This window comes from Myxocyprinus asiaticus, chromosome 33 (assembly GCF_019703515.2).
Source record: "Myxocyprinus asiaticus isolate MX2 ecotype Aquarium Trade chromosome 33, UBuf_Myxa_2, whole genome shotgun sequence".
NCBI classification, from domain to species: Eukaryota; Metazoa; Chordata; class Actinopteri; order Cypriniformes; family Catostomidae; genus Myxocyprinus; species Myxocyprinus asiaticus.
The window spans coordinates 42,463,084-42,481,792 of record NC_059376.1 but is presented as its reverse complement, the minus strand read 5'-3'; the positions used below and the strand labels follow the sequence as shown (position 1 = coordinate 42,481,792).

General features: G+C 39.2%; 1 protein-coding gene and 1 long non-coding RNA gene across 2 annotated transcripts in view; one reads left to right on the top strand and one right to left on the bottom strand.

Annotated features, from left to right (window-relative positions):
- pi4kab (phosphatidylinositol 4-kinase, catalytic, alpha b) overlaps positions 1–11,470 on the bottom strand; it is a 60,665-nt gene extending 49,195 nt beyond the window's left edge. The window contains exons 1-11 of the mRNA XM_051668467.1: positions 11,249–11,470; positions 9,866–9,982; positions 8,993–9,086; positions 7,459–7,547; positions 7,234–7,306; positions 6,894–7,156; positions 5,217–5,283; positions 4,822–4,970; positions 3,911–3,976; positions 2,897–2,993; positions 2,597–2,785 (exon numbers count right to left, since the gene is read on the bottom strand). Of these exons, the coding sequence (XP_051524427.1) occupies positions 2,597–2,785; positions 2,897–2,993; positions 3,911–3,976; positions 4,822–4,970; positions 5,217–5,283; positions 6,894–7,156; positions 7,234–7,306; positions 7,459–7,547; positions 8,993–9,086; positions 9,866–9,982; positions 11,249–11,344 (1,300 nt within the window). The 5' untranslated portion in view covers positions 11,345–11,470. The remainder of the gene's footprint in view (positions 1–2,596; positions 2,786–2,896; positions 2,994–3,910; positions 3,977–4,821; positions 4,971–5,216; positions 5,284–6,893; positions 7,157–7,233; positions 7,307–7,458; positions 7,548–8,992; positions 9,087–9,865; positions 9,983–11,248) is intronic.
- LOC127423903 (uncharacterized) lies at positions 11,410–16,260 on the top strand. Its single transcript, XR_007894395.1, has 3 exons — positions 11,410–11,531; positions 14,888–14,966; positions 15,215–16,260. It is a non-coding gene; the product is annotated as an uncharacterized LOC127423903 (long non-coding RNA).
- Positions 16,261–18,709: the final 2,449 nt, after the last annotated feature.

The following is an 18,709-nucleotide window of genomic DNA, read 5'->3' as shown; positions in this document are numbered from 1 at the left end:
TGAACTTTTAAATTGCTCCTGCAGGGGGTCCTGGGTAGCTCAGTGAGTATTGACGCTGACTACCACCCCTGGAGTCACGAGTTTGAATCCAGGGTGTGCTGAGTGACTCCAGCCAGGTCTCCTAAGCAACCAAATTGGCCCTGTTGCTAGGGAGGGTAGAGTCACATGGGGTAACCTCCTCGTGGTCGCTATAATGTGGTTCACTCTCGGTGGGGTGTGTGGTGAGTTGTGCGTGGATGCCGTGGAGAATAGCGTGAAGCCTCCACACGTGCTAGGTCTCTGCGGTAACGCGTTCAACAAGCCACGTGATAAGATGCACGGATTGACGGTCTCAGATGCGGAGGCAACTGAGATTCGTCCTCCACCACCCGGATTGAGGCGAGTCAATACACCATCATGAGGACTTGGAGCACATTGGGAATTGGGCATTCCAAATTGGGGAGAAAAGGGGAGAAAATCCCCCCCCCAAAAAATTTTTTTTGGATTTGCCTGCAAAGCAGTATAATTTTTGGCTATTTAAAAAAGTATCAGGATCACTTTACAATGAGATTGTATTTATTAACATTAGTTAACAACATTAGGTAACATGAACTAACAATGACCGATGCTTTTACAGCATTTATTAATAATCCAGGTTAATGTTAATTTCATACATACGAACACACTTTTAAAATCAAAAGTTGTATATGTTAACATTAGTTAATGCATTATTAAATAACATTAACAAAGATTCATAAATTCAGGGAATTTTTATTTTTTATTGTTAGTTCTTGATACCTAAAGCATTAATGTTAACGAATAAACCCTAATTGTATAGTTACAAGTATCTATTTAAAAAATTATTTTTTTTTTATCATCCACTTTTCTCCCCAATTTGGAATGCCCAATTCCCACTACTTAGTAGGTCCTCATGGTGGTGCGGTTACTCACCTCAATCCGGGTGGCGGAGGACAAGTCTCAGTTGCCTCCGCTTCTGAGACCATCAATCCGTGCATCTTATCACGTGACTCATTGTGCATGACACCGCGGAGACTCACAGCATGTGGAGGCTCATGCTACTCTCCGCGATCCACGCACAACTTACCACACGCCCCATTGAGAGCGAGAACCACTAATCGTGACCACGAGGAGGTTACCCCATGTGACTCTACCCTCCCTAGCAACTGGGCCAATTTGGTTGCTTAGGAGACCTGGCTGGAGTCACTCAGCACACCCTGGATTCAAACTCACGACTCCAGGGGTGGTACTTTCTGAGCTATCCAGGCCCCCCCTATTTTACATATTTTCAAGCACAGAGTAAAAAAGAACAGAAAAATATACTCCTAGTGACAAAAAAAGTTCATTTAAAGGAATATTCCGGGTTCAGTACAAGTTCAGGTCAATCGACAGCATTTGTAGCATAATGTTGATTACCACAAAAATTAATTTCGACTCGTCCCTCCTTTTCTTTAAATGTATGTTCCAGTGAGACACTTACAATGGAAGTCAATGGGGTCAATCTGTAAACATTAAAATACTCACTGTTTCAAAAGTATAGACACAAGACATAAACAATATGTGTGTTAACATGATTTTACTGTCATAAAATCACTTACTAAACACATCTGTGGAAAGTTATAGACAATTTTACAACTCTGTTGCCATGACGACATAATGCCATAAACCCTAAAATGACTGTTAAAATAATTTAAACAACTTTACAGCTCAAATAATGCATGAGTTTTAACAGAATAATTAATATAAGTGCTTTCATAAAATTGTAAGCTTCAAATGTACGCCTTTAAACCCTCGAAATATTGGCCACATTCACCTCCATTGTGCCTCTCTAACCTCAATTTTTGCTTGTATTAAAAAAAATATTTTTTGTTGTGTAATCAACATTATGTCACAAGTGCTGTCGATTGAGCTCAACTTTTATTGAACCCGGAATATTCCTTTGATTTCTTTTTCCAATCAAGAATATATATATATATTTTTTTTTTTTCAGTATTCACCAAAACAGTGACATCTGAAAGATCACATGCAGTTCCCCAGGGGTGTAAAGGTTTTTAATTTATTAAAAAAAATGTGCAATACGCAAATGTGTGTTTTTGTATGTTGGGTTCAAACACCAACTTCAAAATCAACATAAATTGCAACAAGTTCTGCAAAATCTGTCATATAAACACAATAAAACTATACTGGTCAACTACATAAATGAACTATATTGTCAGGACAAGGGTATTATTCACATATGTCAGGTTGAGGAGTTTTCACGTTATTTTTAATGTAACATGTACAGTCAAGTTGTTACAAATTATTGCAAAAAAGCCATTAATTATTAGCGTATGTGGAAGATGTATTTTGTCCTTTAGATAGTATTTCACCTTTCTAACAAAGGCCTTATTCTCAAATCAGTGTCAATAAACTGCAGGATTCCACTGTGAACACGAACCCTTTTAGTGGAAATGTTCATCGTTCTCAAGCTTGTGTGATTTTAGTCTTAGTTATTTATAAATCAGACCAGTGGTCGTGTTGTATTTGCTTTCATTTGCAGTGTTGTTTATGTATTGTGCTATAAATAGAAACGTCAGTGATTGGCAGGATGCCAGCAGACCTTGCTCCTCTTTGACAGCCCACACCATGAGGTCCACACACGCTGCGTTGGCATGACAACGGAGCTTGAGAGGACTGGGTTCCCCTGGCAACCGCTCCTCATGGAGAACCCTCTGCAGCTCTGATTGGCTGCTGCTGAACTGCTCCAGCACAAAGTCGTGGACCTCCTTAACGAAACACGTCTGAACGTCTAATCAGACCAAAACACAGAGATTAACATTCAAAATTCACATGCAGCAATAGCTTTCAAAACAGAGACATTACAGAGGTGATTAGAAAACCAGTTAAACATTTCAATAACCTTTCATGTAGTAGAGCGTGTCTCGCAGCATTTTAAACATGCTGACATACAGCGGATCACTGAATGCTTTGTAAAAGACATCAATGCCTGGATTTGCCTACATAAAAAGGGACAAATAAAGAGAATTTATGGAGAATTAAAGGGGTAGTTCACCCAAAAATGAAAATGTTCTATTCATTTACTCACCCTCATACTAATGTGTTTGACTTTCTTTCTTCAGCAGAACACAAAGATTTTTAGAAGAATATTTCAGCTCTGTATGTCCATACAATGCAAATGAATGGTGACCAGAGTTGTGAAGCTCCACAAAGCACATAAAGGCAGCATAAAAGTAACCCATAAGACTCCAGTGGTTTAATCCATGTCTTCAGAAGTGATATGACAGGTGTGGGTGAGAAACAGATCAATATTTAAGTCCTTTTTTTTAACCATAAATCTCCACTTTTACATTCTTCTTCTTCTGTTTTTTGGTGATTCGCATTCTTCGTGCACATTGCCACCTACTGGTCGGGGCTGGTCAAAGTTGAAGATTTATAGTAAAATAAATAAACTTAAATATTGATCTGTTTCTCATTCACATCTATCATATCACTTCTGAAGACATGGATTAAACCACTGGAGTCTTATGGATTACTTTTATGCTGCTTTTATGTGCTTTTTGGAGCTTCAAAATTCTGGTCACCATTCACTTGCATTGTATGGGCCTACAGAGCTGAAATATTCTTCTAAAAATCTTCATTTGTGTTCAGCAGAAGAAAGAAAGTCATACACATCTGGGATGGCAAGAGGGTTTTTAAGTGAACTGTCCCTTTAAGAAGGACAAATAGCAATCAATTAATATCTGCTTATTAGCAACGACATAATTTGCAATGACACACACTTTGCAAATATTTGATTGACAATATATATAATGCATTTTCTGTTTGTCAATGTTGATCTTATTAAATATCCATACAACAGGTCAAGGACAAAGCAAGTCACAGAAATGTGATGAAATGTGTTGTGAAGTTTAACCTCTATAAGTTCGGCAACAACAGCATCCAGAGTCTTCAGAAACGAATCGGAGACAAAATGCTTCACCTACACAAAGATAATACACTGTATTTGGACTGAACGATAAGCCAATATTTACTTTATAAATACATTTCATCAAGACGTAATATTTGTGCTGTATTATTATCAGTTAAATAATGTAAGGAGCAAAGTAAAGGGGTGTTCACACCAATGTGTAGCAGCAAAACGACCAAAAGACATTCAAGGGATAGTTCACCCAAAAATGAAAATTCTCTCATTGGCGTGAGAATTTTCATTTTTGGGTGAACTATCCCTTTAATATTCAAATGAGCAGCAACTACCAATGGGAGCACAGAGAGCGAAGCTCATGTAATCTGCATGATGATACAATTTGACACTGCACTCAAGTAGGAACGCTTGCAGGGGGTCTGGGTAGCTCAGTGAGTATTGACGCTGACTATCACACCTGGAGTAGTGAGTTTGAATCCAGGGTGTGCTGAGTGACTCCAGCCAGGTCTCCTAAGCAACCAAATTGGCCCGGTTGCTAGGGAGGGTAGCGTCACATGGTGTAACCTCCTCGTGGTCGTGATTAGTGGTTCTCGCTCTCAATGGGGCTTGTGGTGAGTTGTGCGTGGATCGTGGAGAGTAGCATGAGCCTCCACATGCTGCGAGTCTCCGCGGTGTCATGCACAACGAGTCACGTGATAAGACGTGCGGATTGAGATTCGTCCTCCACCACCTGGATTGAGGTGAGTAACCGCACCACCACGAGGACCTACTAAGTAGTGGGAATTGGGCATTACAAATTGGGGAGTAAAGGGGAGAAAAAAAAAAACCAGGAACGCTTGCGATCAATCAACAACACAAGGACTTGGCGACAATGAAGTGTGATGTAATTTCATGTGTGGTACCATCTGGAAGAGTTGTCTCAGCAGCTCTAGAGGAATGCTGATCTCCTGTCCACTGACACCAGTGAAGAGAGGTGAGATGGAGAAACTGGAACTGACCGTGGTGAAGTAATAGTCTGGATTCACTGCGCTGCCATCTGACAGATAAGAACCTGACAGAACAAACGATAGTGTTCACCACTCTTCTTCTCTGTCCAGTGTGTGTCAGACAAATTCAAGCAAACAAAGAAGCATTAATTGTTCAAACAAAGAAGCATTAATTGTTCAAAACAGTTTTACTGCACAGAACAAAAAGGGGCTTATTTAATACATTATGTAAACACTGAAATCTGTTGAAGAATGCTCAGACCACCGGTTTAAACAGAGATTAATCTGAGACACAGCGAACCTTAAATTACCTTCGAAATACTGCGGCCCTATAGCTGTGGGAGAACAGGGCGAAGGCCCACCTCTGTCTGGGCTCACCTGCGAATGTATCAGAGAATGAATGAGAGAGAGAGAGAGAGAATATTCAAATGTTACTGTAAGGGTGTGTACAGTAGGGCTGCACAATTAATCGAAAAAATAATTAAGAATACAATTACAGCTGTCACAATTATATAATCATAAAAAGTGTCAATTACATTTATTTTTAAATTAATTTATTTTTTTAATTAATTAAACTAAATTAAATAAATAAAAATTAAATTATTATTTATTATATTTAAATAAATTTAGTAATTATTTATTATAATGTAATTTATTAATTATTTTTTTCTGCCATTGAGGTAAATCTGACACATTTAAATTAGACTAAAGGCTTATCAGTGATGCTCACCATCTAAATTATACTTCGTACAATTTATTCAAAACGTGAATAACACTTTTTGTTTTACATGCAAATAAAATATTAAAGAAATTCAGAAACATAGTTCTCAAGTTGTTTTGATGCATAGCCTACATAAAGAATATGGGATGCAACTGCCCCACACAAAATAATATTTTTAAGCAAATTCTATTAATCGAAATTAATTACAATATCAAAGGAAATAATCGGTAATTATGATTTTCGTCATAATCGTGCAGCCGTAATGTACAGTATAATGTGCACAGCAGGCTAATTTCCTGTATGCATGGAAGATCCCAATACTGCATACTGTACAACGATGCGATTGACTTCTGTCCTTCTATTTGGAGTGTGACATCTGAACTGGCAGTAAAATAAAATTCTAATTTAACACATTTTTTCTCGACTCATTATTTGATTGACTGCCAAGCTGTTTTCACATAAAATTGGATTGCAAATGCAAAATAACCCTATTTCTTCTCAGATGGTTTCAGGATGCCACTATGTGTAGTTCACGATTCACATCACATTTTTTGTTGTAATAAGTGGTATTATATAAAATTAATACCGATTATGAATTAATAAAATATCTTAATTAAAAGTCTCTTCCAAGAATCTTTTCTGTTTCATCTCATTATTGGTTAACAGGCTACTGAGGGCAGTAAATCCAGTAAGAATTGCATTTTTGTTAATGGAACCGTTGCAGAACCAAAATCATTGAGAGGAATTGGAACTGGAACACTTGCCATTCCCATCCCTAATACTGACGTCATGTGACAACAATGTAGCATACTACTGTAACGTTTATCATTGCATACTGCATCACATACTATTATTTTTAAATATTACACAGCGTACTATTTTTGCTCTTTAGTATGCAGTAAGCAGTACACTAGCATTACATTCGCGACATAGGAAATTTGTTTAAAAAAAAAAAAAATAGTAGGCAATATCAGTCGGGTGAATGCCCATGAACCGGACCATAGGCAGAATTGCATCTATACTATGCAGTATGCAGAACACAGTAAACTAGTACTCCATTCAAAACATGGCCTGATTTTTACATTTTAATAAGAGTAGGCAGTTTACTGTATATACTGTGTAGTATGCAGTAAACAGTAAGCTTGTATATATATATATATATATATATATATATATATATATATATATATATATATATATATGAGAGAGAGAGAGAGAGAGAGAGAGAGAGAGAGAGAGAGAGAATGTAAATCTGAGTAGTAGTGACCTGTGTGTCCAGGTTGGCAGCGGCACTCTTGCGTCTCAGCGTGTCTCCCTGGCACACCATCAGCAGTGAGCTGGGCAAAATGGAGCGGAAGTCATTGAAGGATCTCCTCCGAATGCCCTCTGTTCCCACGGAAACGCGGTGAGCGGGCTGTGGCGACCTCCGTGGAAAGAGCTGTGAGAGGAGGGGCTCACCGCCATTACCATAGCGACCAAAGGCTCGAGTCACACCGAGGAGACAGGGCACTGCATACCTGCACAGGTACACTGCACAGACAGGAAACAGGAAGTGAGACAGGTGTGTGTGTGTGTTTGTAAAGTCCAACAGCGCTCCATGAACTCACCTTTATCATGGTTTTCAGGTGTCTGGCAGATCTCCAAAAGAGACTGCAATACTTCCATAACAGCCTCCAGAATCTGACAGGAAAAAAATAAAATAAAAAAATAAATCAATTAATAACCACTTAACTTAAGGTTTTGAAAAATATGAGGCTGTAAATGATGACAATTTTTATTTTGGGGTGAACTACCCCTTTAAAGAGAAAGACATACAGGTAGAGAGAGCGCACCTGTAAGCGAGACTCTGGGTCTCTCTGCGCTACATCAGACAGGAGCGTCACCAGACAAAAGCTGAAGTTTTCCGCCATGGGGAGGGAGTCTGTGAGCACATAATAACAAAAATAGAGAATGACCAACGATGCGTTTTACCGATGATTTTAAATGATATGTCTTTTCTACTTAAAACGGTTATTTTTAATATCAAATCTCTCAATAAATGGCACCATCTGGGTGTGTGCAAAAAAATAAGCGAAGCAGTGGTGCTCGCAGGTAAACAAAAAAATTCTACTGTTACAGTAACTTGGTCACCGTATCCAGCCAGAGGATAGACTACTGCTATAATGGATTTATTGTAGTAGTCTAATGATTTAAGTTACCATTGTGCTAAAAGGGATTAAAAAAAAAAAAAACACCTATTAAAGGGATAGTTCACCCAAAAATGAAAATTCTCTCATCATTTACTCACCCTCATACTACCCCAGATGTGTATGACTTACTTTCTTCAGCAGAACACAAATGAAGATTTTTAGAAGAATATTTCAGCTCTGTAGGTCCATACAATGCAAGTGATTGTTGGCCAGAACTTTGAAGCTCAAAAAAGCACATAAAGGCAGCATAAAAGTAATCCATACGACTCCAGTTGTTAAATCCATATCTTCAGAAACTATATGATAGGTGTGGGTGAGAAAAGATAAATATTTAAGTCCTTTTTCACTATAAATCTCCACATTCACCAGCCCTTCTATGCACGCTTACAAGAGGACAGAGTTCTTCTGTTTTTAGGCAATTCACATTCTTTGTGCATATTGCCACCAACTGGGCAGGGAGGAGAAAGAATAAATAAGGAAAAAGGTAGGGATAAAGCAAAGGAAAAGAATAAATAAATCATATTTGCACAACAGACCAGTAGATGGCGATATGCATGAAGCATGTGAATCACGGAAAACTGAAGAAGAACTCTCTTGAATGTGCATAGGAGGGATGTGTGAAAGTAGATTTATGGTAAAAAAAAAAAAAAAAAAAAAAAAAAAAAGACTTAAATATTGTTCTGTTTCTCACTCACACCTATCATATCGCTTCTAAAGACATGGATTAAACTACTGGAGTCGTTTAGATTACTTTTATGCTGCCTTTATGTGCTTTTTGGAGCTTCAAAGTTTAAGTGCATTCAGTGGATCTAAAAATCTTCGTGTTCTGCAAAAGAAAGAAAGTCATCCACATTTGGGATGGCATGAGGGTGAGTAAATGGGAGAATTTTCATTTTTGGGTGAACTATAACTTTAAGCATCAGTTCGGTTGTCAGACATGCAAACTAAAAAAAAATTATTGGAATCGGTTGTAAAAATAATACCGATATCAATCGATCTCTAATCATAAAAAAAAAATTCAGACCAACTGTCTTTCCATACATGGCAAGCAGAAAAAGTGTTTTATTTGAACTCTACATGCCCATTAAAGTACTCTGGTGACAGATAGAACTTACTTTACTACAACACAGTAAATAAAAAAATAAAATTAGATCAAATGGAGACCAAATAAACTAGCCTTTGCACTTTCTCGCAGCGTTTTCCTCCACCCATTGTACTCTAGGTAACCCTCTGAGCAGACTCAACAGGTAACTGACCACAGTGTCTTTGTGCTGAGAGAGAGAAATATCATAAAAAGAGTTAGGATGCAAAAAGAAAACAAAATCTAATTCTGTATACAGTACGTGTGTGCAGCATTATTTAACCCTTATATTTTGTGTTTCGGTCATTTTGACCCAGACAACTTGATTTATTTACGAATTTTATTGTTAATTTAATCCAATTGGAATAAAATTCCTTGACTTTGTTCACATAAGGTATCTGAAAACGTGGAAAAATTGGACCATTTCCTTTACATTTTTATCGGTCAAAAATGACCGGCCATTGAAAATGAATGGATTAGACTACAAAATACAGAAATATGAAGTGTTCAGGACCATCACAATCCTTTAGATGAACACATGTGGATGTGTATAAAACCTGACATAATTCTTAAAAAAGAAGTTGATAAAAAGATCTAATGCAATATCTTGAGATAATATATGCAATATGATTCTTAGTGGGCCGGTCATTTTTGACCGGGAACACAAAATGTGTTAGCACTAAACAAACACAACACAAGCGTTAATATAAGGATGGCAGAGGTGATCAGTTCTATTTAAAACAATCTTTTGAATAGTGAGAAAACAGAAAAGAGTAAAAGATAATCTCTGTGTGTGTGTGTGTGTGTGTGTGTGAATAAAGTGGCTTAACCAGCCAGCAGCACTAAGCCAGCTGTGATCACACAATAACTGTACTAGCGGACTCACAGCGTCACTTGTGAAAGACATTCATTATCTAATAAGTTCTGCTGAATAACAGATTCAGTCCTTATGTGGCAGCACAGTCTCACCTGTAATTCTGACTCGACCAGGAAGACAGCCAAGGCAATGACCGCGTCTCTGCGGCGGACATCTAGAGTAAAGACGCCGCGAATGTCGCATGGACACATGCATAATAACTTCTGCACCTAGTGGAGAGAAAAAGATGCATTGATTTAACACAGGCAGCAACACAAAACACAAAACAAAAATGATAAACATCAGTTCACACATAGAGTGAATAATAGCCACAAATAGAACAGCTCAAGTAAAGGTGAAGTATGTATTTATATACTACAGTGTTTTTCACTTTTCGTGAAAATCAAGCAACAAATGGCTTCCTTATAGTTTTCTATCCACATTAAGCTGGTATACGAAATTACACACTTCACCTTTAAAACAACTTCCCTCTAAGGAGGATAAAAACGTGTCTGTTTGCCATCTGTAGAACAAGAACAACCTGTTAAGGGAATCACACGTCGCTTCACAGCACTCTCTCAACTTTAATACAAAGACAGCAGGCTGGGGTTGATATAAGGTAGTCAAATAATAATACGTGTAATTGAATATTCCTGCCGCAGTGTATTTAAACAGTGTCGTGGCTGCTTGCCTGCAGTGCGCAACAGCTCTGCATGCAACCGAATAAAAACAGATGAATTCTTATGTAGGGTTTTGCACCGTGACAAAGCATTTTGCAAGAAAGCTGTTGTTGTTTTAAAATGCACCTGTAACACTATCACTGCATCGGACAGAATGCATACAGAAAAAGTAGAGAAAACACTTCTATTGGAGTTGGCACCAGCTGGCACCACTCAGTGCCCAGCAGCTGTACAAAAGCCTTTAACAGCATTTAACAGCTCAGAACTGTTGCAGCTGTCTGGTTTGGGGGCAGTAGATTATGTAATTTACTGTAGCTGACATAGATACCAATAAACAAACAAACGAGTTTTAAACTGCATGTTTCATATCAAAGATGTTAATCAAAATATTTGTGCATTTTCAACATGCTTTCTGTTTGAGTTAGTACTAGAAGTGTGTTGATGATTTGGCATGTGTTTTGATAAATACACAGCAGACGTCATGCATTCATGCAGCTCTCCTTCTAGTATGTACCATGGTGCCATTGAGTACCATTGATTGAAATACCGATTGGTATATAAAAACTCTATAAACTGAATACCTTTTATTTAGAAGCGCAACATCAACCTCTCTGAGGAATGCGCACTTACAAAACATGCAACACTGTTGCAATAAAGAATGAGCGACATAATGCAACATTGTTGCAAATGTTGCACGACAAACTTGCCAAGTGCTGCAGTATCAGACACCTGTCGCATACGTAACGATACTGTAACATCATAACAGTACAGTGCAACACAGTTCTGGTGCAGTATACAGTGTGTAATGTGGTGTACCTTCTCTCGGGGCGCAGGTCGATGCGCTGCCAGTGATCGCGCGAGCGACAGCACCGTGTTGAAATAAAACTCGCGCGTGCCGCCACGCGTGGACATGATCCGCGGGGAGAGTTCAACTTTAAAGCACACAGACGATGATTCCAACAGCTGTTTATGGTGTTGGAAAGAACCTACTGCAATACGGCAAGTGTGAAGGCACAAATCACAGCTCGTAAAAGAGAGAGAGAGAGAGAGAAAGCGCGCGAGACGAGGCGTGTCGTTTGTGGAGCATCAACAGTCTGTGGTTTGTCTTATTGGCTCATATGATGATGCATATTTACACATTACTGATCAAGCTTTTTATAAACTTTATATTTTTAAAACAAAGCATTTAAATAATTTTGTATTTCTATAAATAAATGGTATTTTTTTATAATTGAAATTAATGTGAGTGCAATTAAGAAATATAGTTTGAGAGAAAGTGAGCAAGGGGAGAGAGAGAGAGGGGAAGGAAGGAAGAGAGAGATAGTGAATTTGTGCTCGTTGATTATATCGTTTGAGTAAAGGAGGTTTCGGGCCCTAAACCAACCATTTAAAATCTATAAAAGAGCATTGGCTTGAAAAGTAGAGCTATTTATTTACTTCCATTGAGAAATCTGTAAATAAATAAATGTACTTATTAATGTGTGTGTGTGTACAGCTCTGGAAAAATTAAGAGACCACTGCAAAATGATCAGTTTCTCTGGCTTTACTCTTTACAGGTATGTGTTTGAGTAAAATGAACATGTTTGTTTTATTCTATAAAGTACTGACAATATTTCTCCCAAATTCCAAATAAAAATATTGTCATTTAGAGCATTTATTTGCAGAAAATGACGACTGGTCAAAATAACACAAAAGATGCAGTGTTTTCAGACCTCGAATAATGCAAAGAGAAAAAGTTGATATTCATTTTTAAACAACACAATACTAATGTTTTAACTTAGGAAGAGTTCAGAAATCAATATTTGCTGGAATAATCCTGATTTTCAATCACAGCTGTCATGTGTCTTGGCATGCTCTCTACCAGTCTTTCACATTGCTGTTGGGTGACTTTATGCCACTCCTGGCGCAAAAATTCAAGCAGCTCGGCTTTGTTTGATGGCTTGTGAACATCCATCTTCCTCTTGATCACATTCCAGAGGTTTTCAATGGGGTTCAGGTCTGGAGATTGGGCTGGCCATGACAGGGTCTTGATCCAGTGGTCCTCCATACACACCTTGATTGACCTGGCTGTGTGGCATGGAGCATTGTCCTGCTGGAAAAACCAATCCTCAGAGTTGGGGAACATTGTCAGAGCAGAAGGAAGCAAGATAACCTTGTACTTGGCTTGATTCATGCACCCTTCACAAAGACAAATCTGCCCGATTCCAGCCTTGCTGAAGCACCCCCAGATCATCACTGATCCTCCACCTGGTCGTCTAATGGTTAGACGGAGACCTGGAGAGGCCTTCAAGCCACAGTGTCTTGAACCCACTGTGAAATTTGGTGGAGGATCGGCGATGATCTGGGGGTGCTTCAGCAAGGCTGGAATCGGGCAGATTCGTCTTTGTGAAGGATGCATGAATCAAGCCACGTACAAGGTTATCTTGCTTCCTTCTGCTCTGACAATGTTCCCCAACTCTGAGGATTGGTTTTTCCAGCCTTCCTTCCTGGAGGGGAGGAGTTGCCCCTTCAGCAATTCCCTCGCCAGCTGGTCTTCTCTGCCTCCTGGATAGGATGAGGGGAGAGAGAACGATAGCAGGAGAGATAAAGAGAGAGAGAGAAAAAAGAAAAAAAACTCCCGACCAAGCCGCCATTCGGTCCTCAGCCAGCTGTCCAGCGATCCTCCGCAATGCCGGGCGATGGCATTGGATTCCGTCCCCCAGCAGCGGCTCCTCCAGTCGTCTTCCTCCAGTCCCGAGTTTTGGCACCAGTGTGGCAGACAAGCCTCTCGTTCATTGGGAGAGGAAGAAGCAGGAACCGGATTAACAATCAAAAAGACTTTAAATCAACATAAAACACTGAACTGAAACATAACAGAAGCGCACACACAAAACACTACTGCGTGCGTCTCTCTCTCTGGCATCCCCGGCTCCTCCTTTTATCTCTCTCCCAATGATTGGGCAACTCGGTGCCAGGCGTGAACCCTCTCGACCCGGCCACGCTCTCCTCCTTGTCACACCATGTTACATACAACAGGCCACATAAAAATAATTTAGCAAAAATGTAGTTATTGTAACATGATTCTTTAACCAGGTTGCGAATGCCACTGGGGGAGAAAAATGACAGTTGTCATAGACAGTAAAAAGACGACTTAAACCAATCGAATTTAACAACATCCTCTCTCACGCAACCTCCTCTCTTGCTTTCATTCTAACTAGGGAAAAAAGTGACATTTGCTAGGAAAAAAGTACAATTTAATGTGAATACTTATTTACTTTCACTCAAGTAGGTTTTTGGCTAGATACTTGGACTTTTAATTGAGTAAAATTTTCACTCAGTGTCCATACTTTCACTTAAGTATAATGGCTCTGAGACAGACAGGGCTTTAGGCACTGGCTCAGTGACCGTGGCAGGTGTGGTCAGCTGGACCAACACGTTGGGGCCCACTGAAGTAGAGACCAGTGAAGCTGGGACCACCGGGATCTCCGTAATGGGAATCTTGCAAGCCACATGGGGACTGGAGCAGTGCCCCACTGTGTAGGGGGAGGAATTTAGCAGTAAGGCATACTCTAAATACTGTCCAGAGTACAGTTAAAACTGCTTCCTGGCAACCCCGACTTGATAGGCTCGTTGACGCCAAAACAGAAGATGTCCTTAAACACAGTGTCTCCACAATTTAGCATGTTGGTAAGCACACAAAACGACTCCACATACTCCTCAATGGAATTAGTTCCCGAATCCATTAAATCCATGGCATTGGTCAGTTGCTCTGTAATGTTTGTAGGAAGAAGTCAAGAGGGAAGGATCTAAATGCAGCTTATATTTAATCAGAAAAAGTCCAGATGCAAAACTAGAAAAACACAGGATCAACCCAAACAAAACCACTCTCTCTCTCTCTCTCTCTCTCTCACACACACACACACACACACACACACACACACACACACACACACACACACACACACACACACACACACACACACACACACACACACACACACACACACACACACACACACACACACACACACACACACACACACCCGGATCAACAACCACAAGGACATTATATACACTGAGGTAAAGGAGATACAGCTGTAAACAATCAGGGCAGGAAACAGGAACAGAGATACAAATCTCCTAGCGACCTCTGGTGGCCGATAGGGAAAATGTCTCGGGTATTACAACCGTATCTGGAATTTAATTCAATTTGGATTCTTGTAGCCTCTGTCTGGTCCTCCCCATCACAGGAAGGACAGATTATAAAAAAACATTTAATATAGGCTACCAATTAAAAAAAACTATTGGCAGATTAATTGCCTTTCTTTCAACACATTATCATGGTCATAATGACCAATGGACTCCACTTTGTCCTACTTACTACATGGCTTCTTTTCAAATAAATACACAGATCACAAGAAGTATTGCATATGCTACAAAGTGTTCTAATCTGACTTAATTGTATTTATCTTACAGAATGCGCTTGCGGAGAGCAAACAGCAGGAAGACAAATATCAGGCCAGTCACCCCAACCTCAGGAAACTGCACACATCTGGTAAGCACAAAACACATGAAGATACACACACTAATTACTGTGTTTACCTGTGTACAGACATCACATCTAAAGTGAGGAAGTTAAACAGAAGCATCTGTCCGTTCATGTGAATCACGTCTTGTGAATTTAAACAGGTTTTGGAACCTCTGCTTCACTGGATAACGATCCATTAATCTTCTTTGTATATTTTTATCAGAGTTTGTACAGATTCTTACTGTGTGTTTGTGTGCACAATTTTCTCTCTCCAGATGATATGTTGTTGGGTCTGGGGCTGCAGGTGGAGATCAGTGATCAGGATGTTTCTCTGGATGCTCTGCTCAATAAGGTGGACACGATGGACGGCAAGATCAGCTCCACCAACAGGCAACTCAAAAACCTCAAATAGACTTAGTGTGATGTCATCTCCTAAAGGGCGTGGCCAAGGTACTTTCTGGAATAATTTATATTAGAAACAACTGACCATAAAACACAACACTTGAACAAGGAAAAAGTGTGAGTCTGTGTTCATGTATAGATATCACAGAATAGGTTAGGGCTGGTGTTGTGCCGAAATTTGACTCCCTAGTATCCTTATGTTTAGGGGTGGGCTTTGGGGATTGGGACCAATGACTCCCTACTATGGTTAAGGTTAGGGGTGAATGTAGGGATAGGCTTTAGGGATAAGAACCAATCAGGTAGCGGGGAGTCAAAATCTGGTGGGGAGTCAAATTTTGGCACAACACCAGCCCAGTCTCTGTTGGTGCCCTAGGCGAGATTTCAGACTGGTGCCCCAACCCCCCGCCCCCTTTTTCACTTGAACTCCAATTTACTGCAAAGCTTCTTTTTCCTTCTTCAATTTTATATAATATGAGCTAAAAATTATTTCTAATGAATAACAAATAACAAATTTGACCAATAAAAAACAACCTGTTCCAAATTACCTTCTGATTATTACAAAAAAAAAAAAAAAACAGGATTAGGGTAAGGGTTGGGTATAATTTAATTACATAATTAAATACAATTTGCTTGTTTGGATTTAATAATTAAATTATAACAAAAAAATAAATAAAGGAAATGTGGTTTCAAAACGGCACATGCCTGGACTTCTCTGTGGCAAAGTCATCAGTGTCATTTATTTCATATATTTAATGAATAGTTCCATTAATACTCTTAATTATGGCCATAAAATAAAAACAGAAAAGATCAGATGCCATTGAAAATCATTTTTATGCTACACTTCACACTTTCCAGTCCTCCTGCGGTGCCCAGATACTTCCTTAAAGATCACATTTGAATGACAAATGCTCCTTTGGCGCTCCTATATATATATATATATATATATAGCTCAACACAGGGGTAGAGGGGCGCACAGTCGTCATGAGAGGGTGCGCTTCTGACAAAAAAAAAAAAAATCCTCTCGTGTGGCACCCCTCTGTCATTCCTGCACCCTAGGCAACCGCCTAGTGACTACGCAATGGGCCGGCCCTGGAATAGGTGATAGATGGAGTTTGGCACTTAACATTTCAACACTTCTGGACACTGACATGACATATGGCCGAACTATTCGTAGGAGGTCAGGATTTATGTACATCATTAGGGTAGCTTTCTACGATATGCCAGGCAGAATCTGGTGTGAATTTGTGAGCTTGTTTTAATATTGCAATTAATTCTGTATCACCTGAAATTCGTCGTTGTAACAATGTACTCCTATTAAAGCAAACAATTTCTGTCTGCTGAATGTGATATTTAATATGTGAACATAAATGTTTTATTTTGTGTTAAATAAGTTTTCATTGAGATAAATAATTAACAAAATAATATGTAAAGGAAATGCATTGTAATTACACAATCCTACCGCTAGATGGACACACATTTACACAACTAGAGAATCTTTCAAAGCATGTTTAAAGGGACAGTTCACCCAAAATGAAAACTCCCCCATCATTTACTCACCCTCATGCCATCCCAGATGTGTATGACTTTGTTTGTTCTGCAGAACACAAATTAAGATTTTTAGAAGAATATCTCAGCTCTGTAGGTCCACACAATGCAAGTGAATGGTGGCCAATATTTAAGTCTCTTTTTCCTCATAAATCTCCACTTTCACTTTCACATTCTTCTTTAGTTTTTTTTTGCCGATTCACATTCTTTGTGCACATCGCCACCTGCTGGTCAAAGGTGAAGCTTTATAAAAAAAGGACTTAAATATTGATGTGTTTCTCGCCCACACCTATCATATCACTTCTGAAAACATGGATTAAACCACTGGAGTCTTATGGATTACTTTTATTCTGATTTTGTGTGATTTTTGAACTCGATGTGGGACGTTAAATATTCCGAACCTGTAATCGCTCAAACTTAAAATAGTTGCATAATACGCTCGAAAAAATGTTGTTCGGAGACCAAACGAGCAGTTTCCACAGAGTCTCACATGTCCATTATCATTCTTTCTAGCGTGCACAGCTGCGCGTGCTTCTCCAGTCCCTCATTAACTTGTTTCGAGAAATTCCGTGTGTTATGTAATCAGTTTACTTGTCAAGTCATACTATAAACATGTAAACTCTATAGTTTGGATTGTGAAAAGAATGTCTGCAGGGTGTTCTTAAAAGGAAAATACACACTTTGAGGGGAAAGTTTATCTTTCACTGGCCATTTTCATGCCTTAAGTCTATTTAAAAGTTAAAATACCATTGCAGATACATACGTCTGCTTAGTTTCACTGGTCATGTACACTTTAAGTTTTACACAGTTTTCCCTTCATGTTTAGCTAGTGATATCTGTCGTTGGTCTCGGCAGGGCCGGAATGCCTCTCTTTTCAAGCCCTAATCCCAGAATCCACTGCTGTCAGGCCACATAAAGCAGTTGGCCAACGATGACACGTTTCCTTACTTGGTTACCAACCACTCTCACTTACAAGGCGATGACCGTAACAACACCCCTTAACTTGATGTAATAAAATCCGTAGGCCTATAACATGATGACTGAATCTTAAAGATATACATGGAATAGCACAAGAAGTAACATGGGAGTTTACTTTTGCTGACAGAAGCAATATTCTCGTGATGGTGGGTTTGATGCTAATGGCCACATAGATGAAAACATCACATCAAGCTCTTACTCTTTACCCTCAGATCTCACTGGCGAGTTCTTCAATGCACTCGTTGGCAAAATGAACAATGACCTCAGTGGTGAGCTAATCCGTGTGCTCATCTGTTATCTTTTCAATGAAGTCACTGTTTTAGATTGGTTATGGGCTTTTGCCATTTTACTATATATTTACAGCCGGGAGCAGACAGGAAGTTGGGTAAAAGGGCTTGAGACCACTTTTAAACCTGCGCCATTGTAAGCAGTTAGCACGTCAGCTCTTATCCGTAGTGAGCACATCCAATACCTAGTGTGCAAGAGTTCCGACAAATGCCACTTTGGCTTTTCGAACACAGTAACAAACAGCGTTTTACACGGTAAGTGCATTATGATACATGTTCGACAAGTACAAAAATATGCAAAAGTTGTACAGAATATTGTGGTTGGAGTACATAACTCTAAGTGTTCATTTCATTCTACAAAGTAAGCGGTCGACGACAAATGATTACCTGAATCTTAACTATCTTGTACATACTGTAGTGTGCTGCTGAGAGGATGAATGTTAAAAAAGCCACACAATATATATGTATATGTGTGCAGAGGGTTGTGTGTATATACACGCAAGACATACTCTTTGATCTCTAATGACCACATGCACGCTAAATACCTGGTTTGGCTTT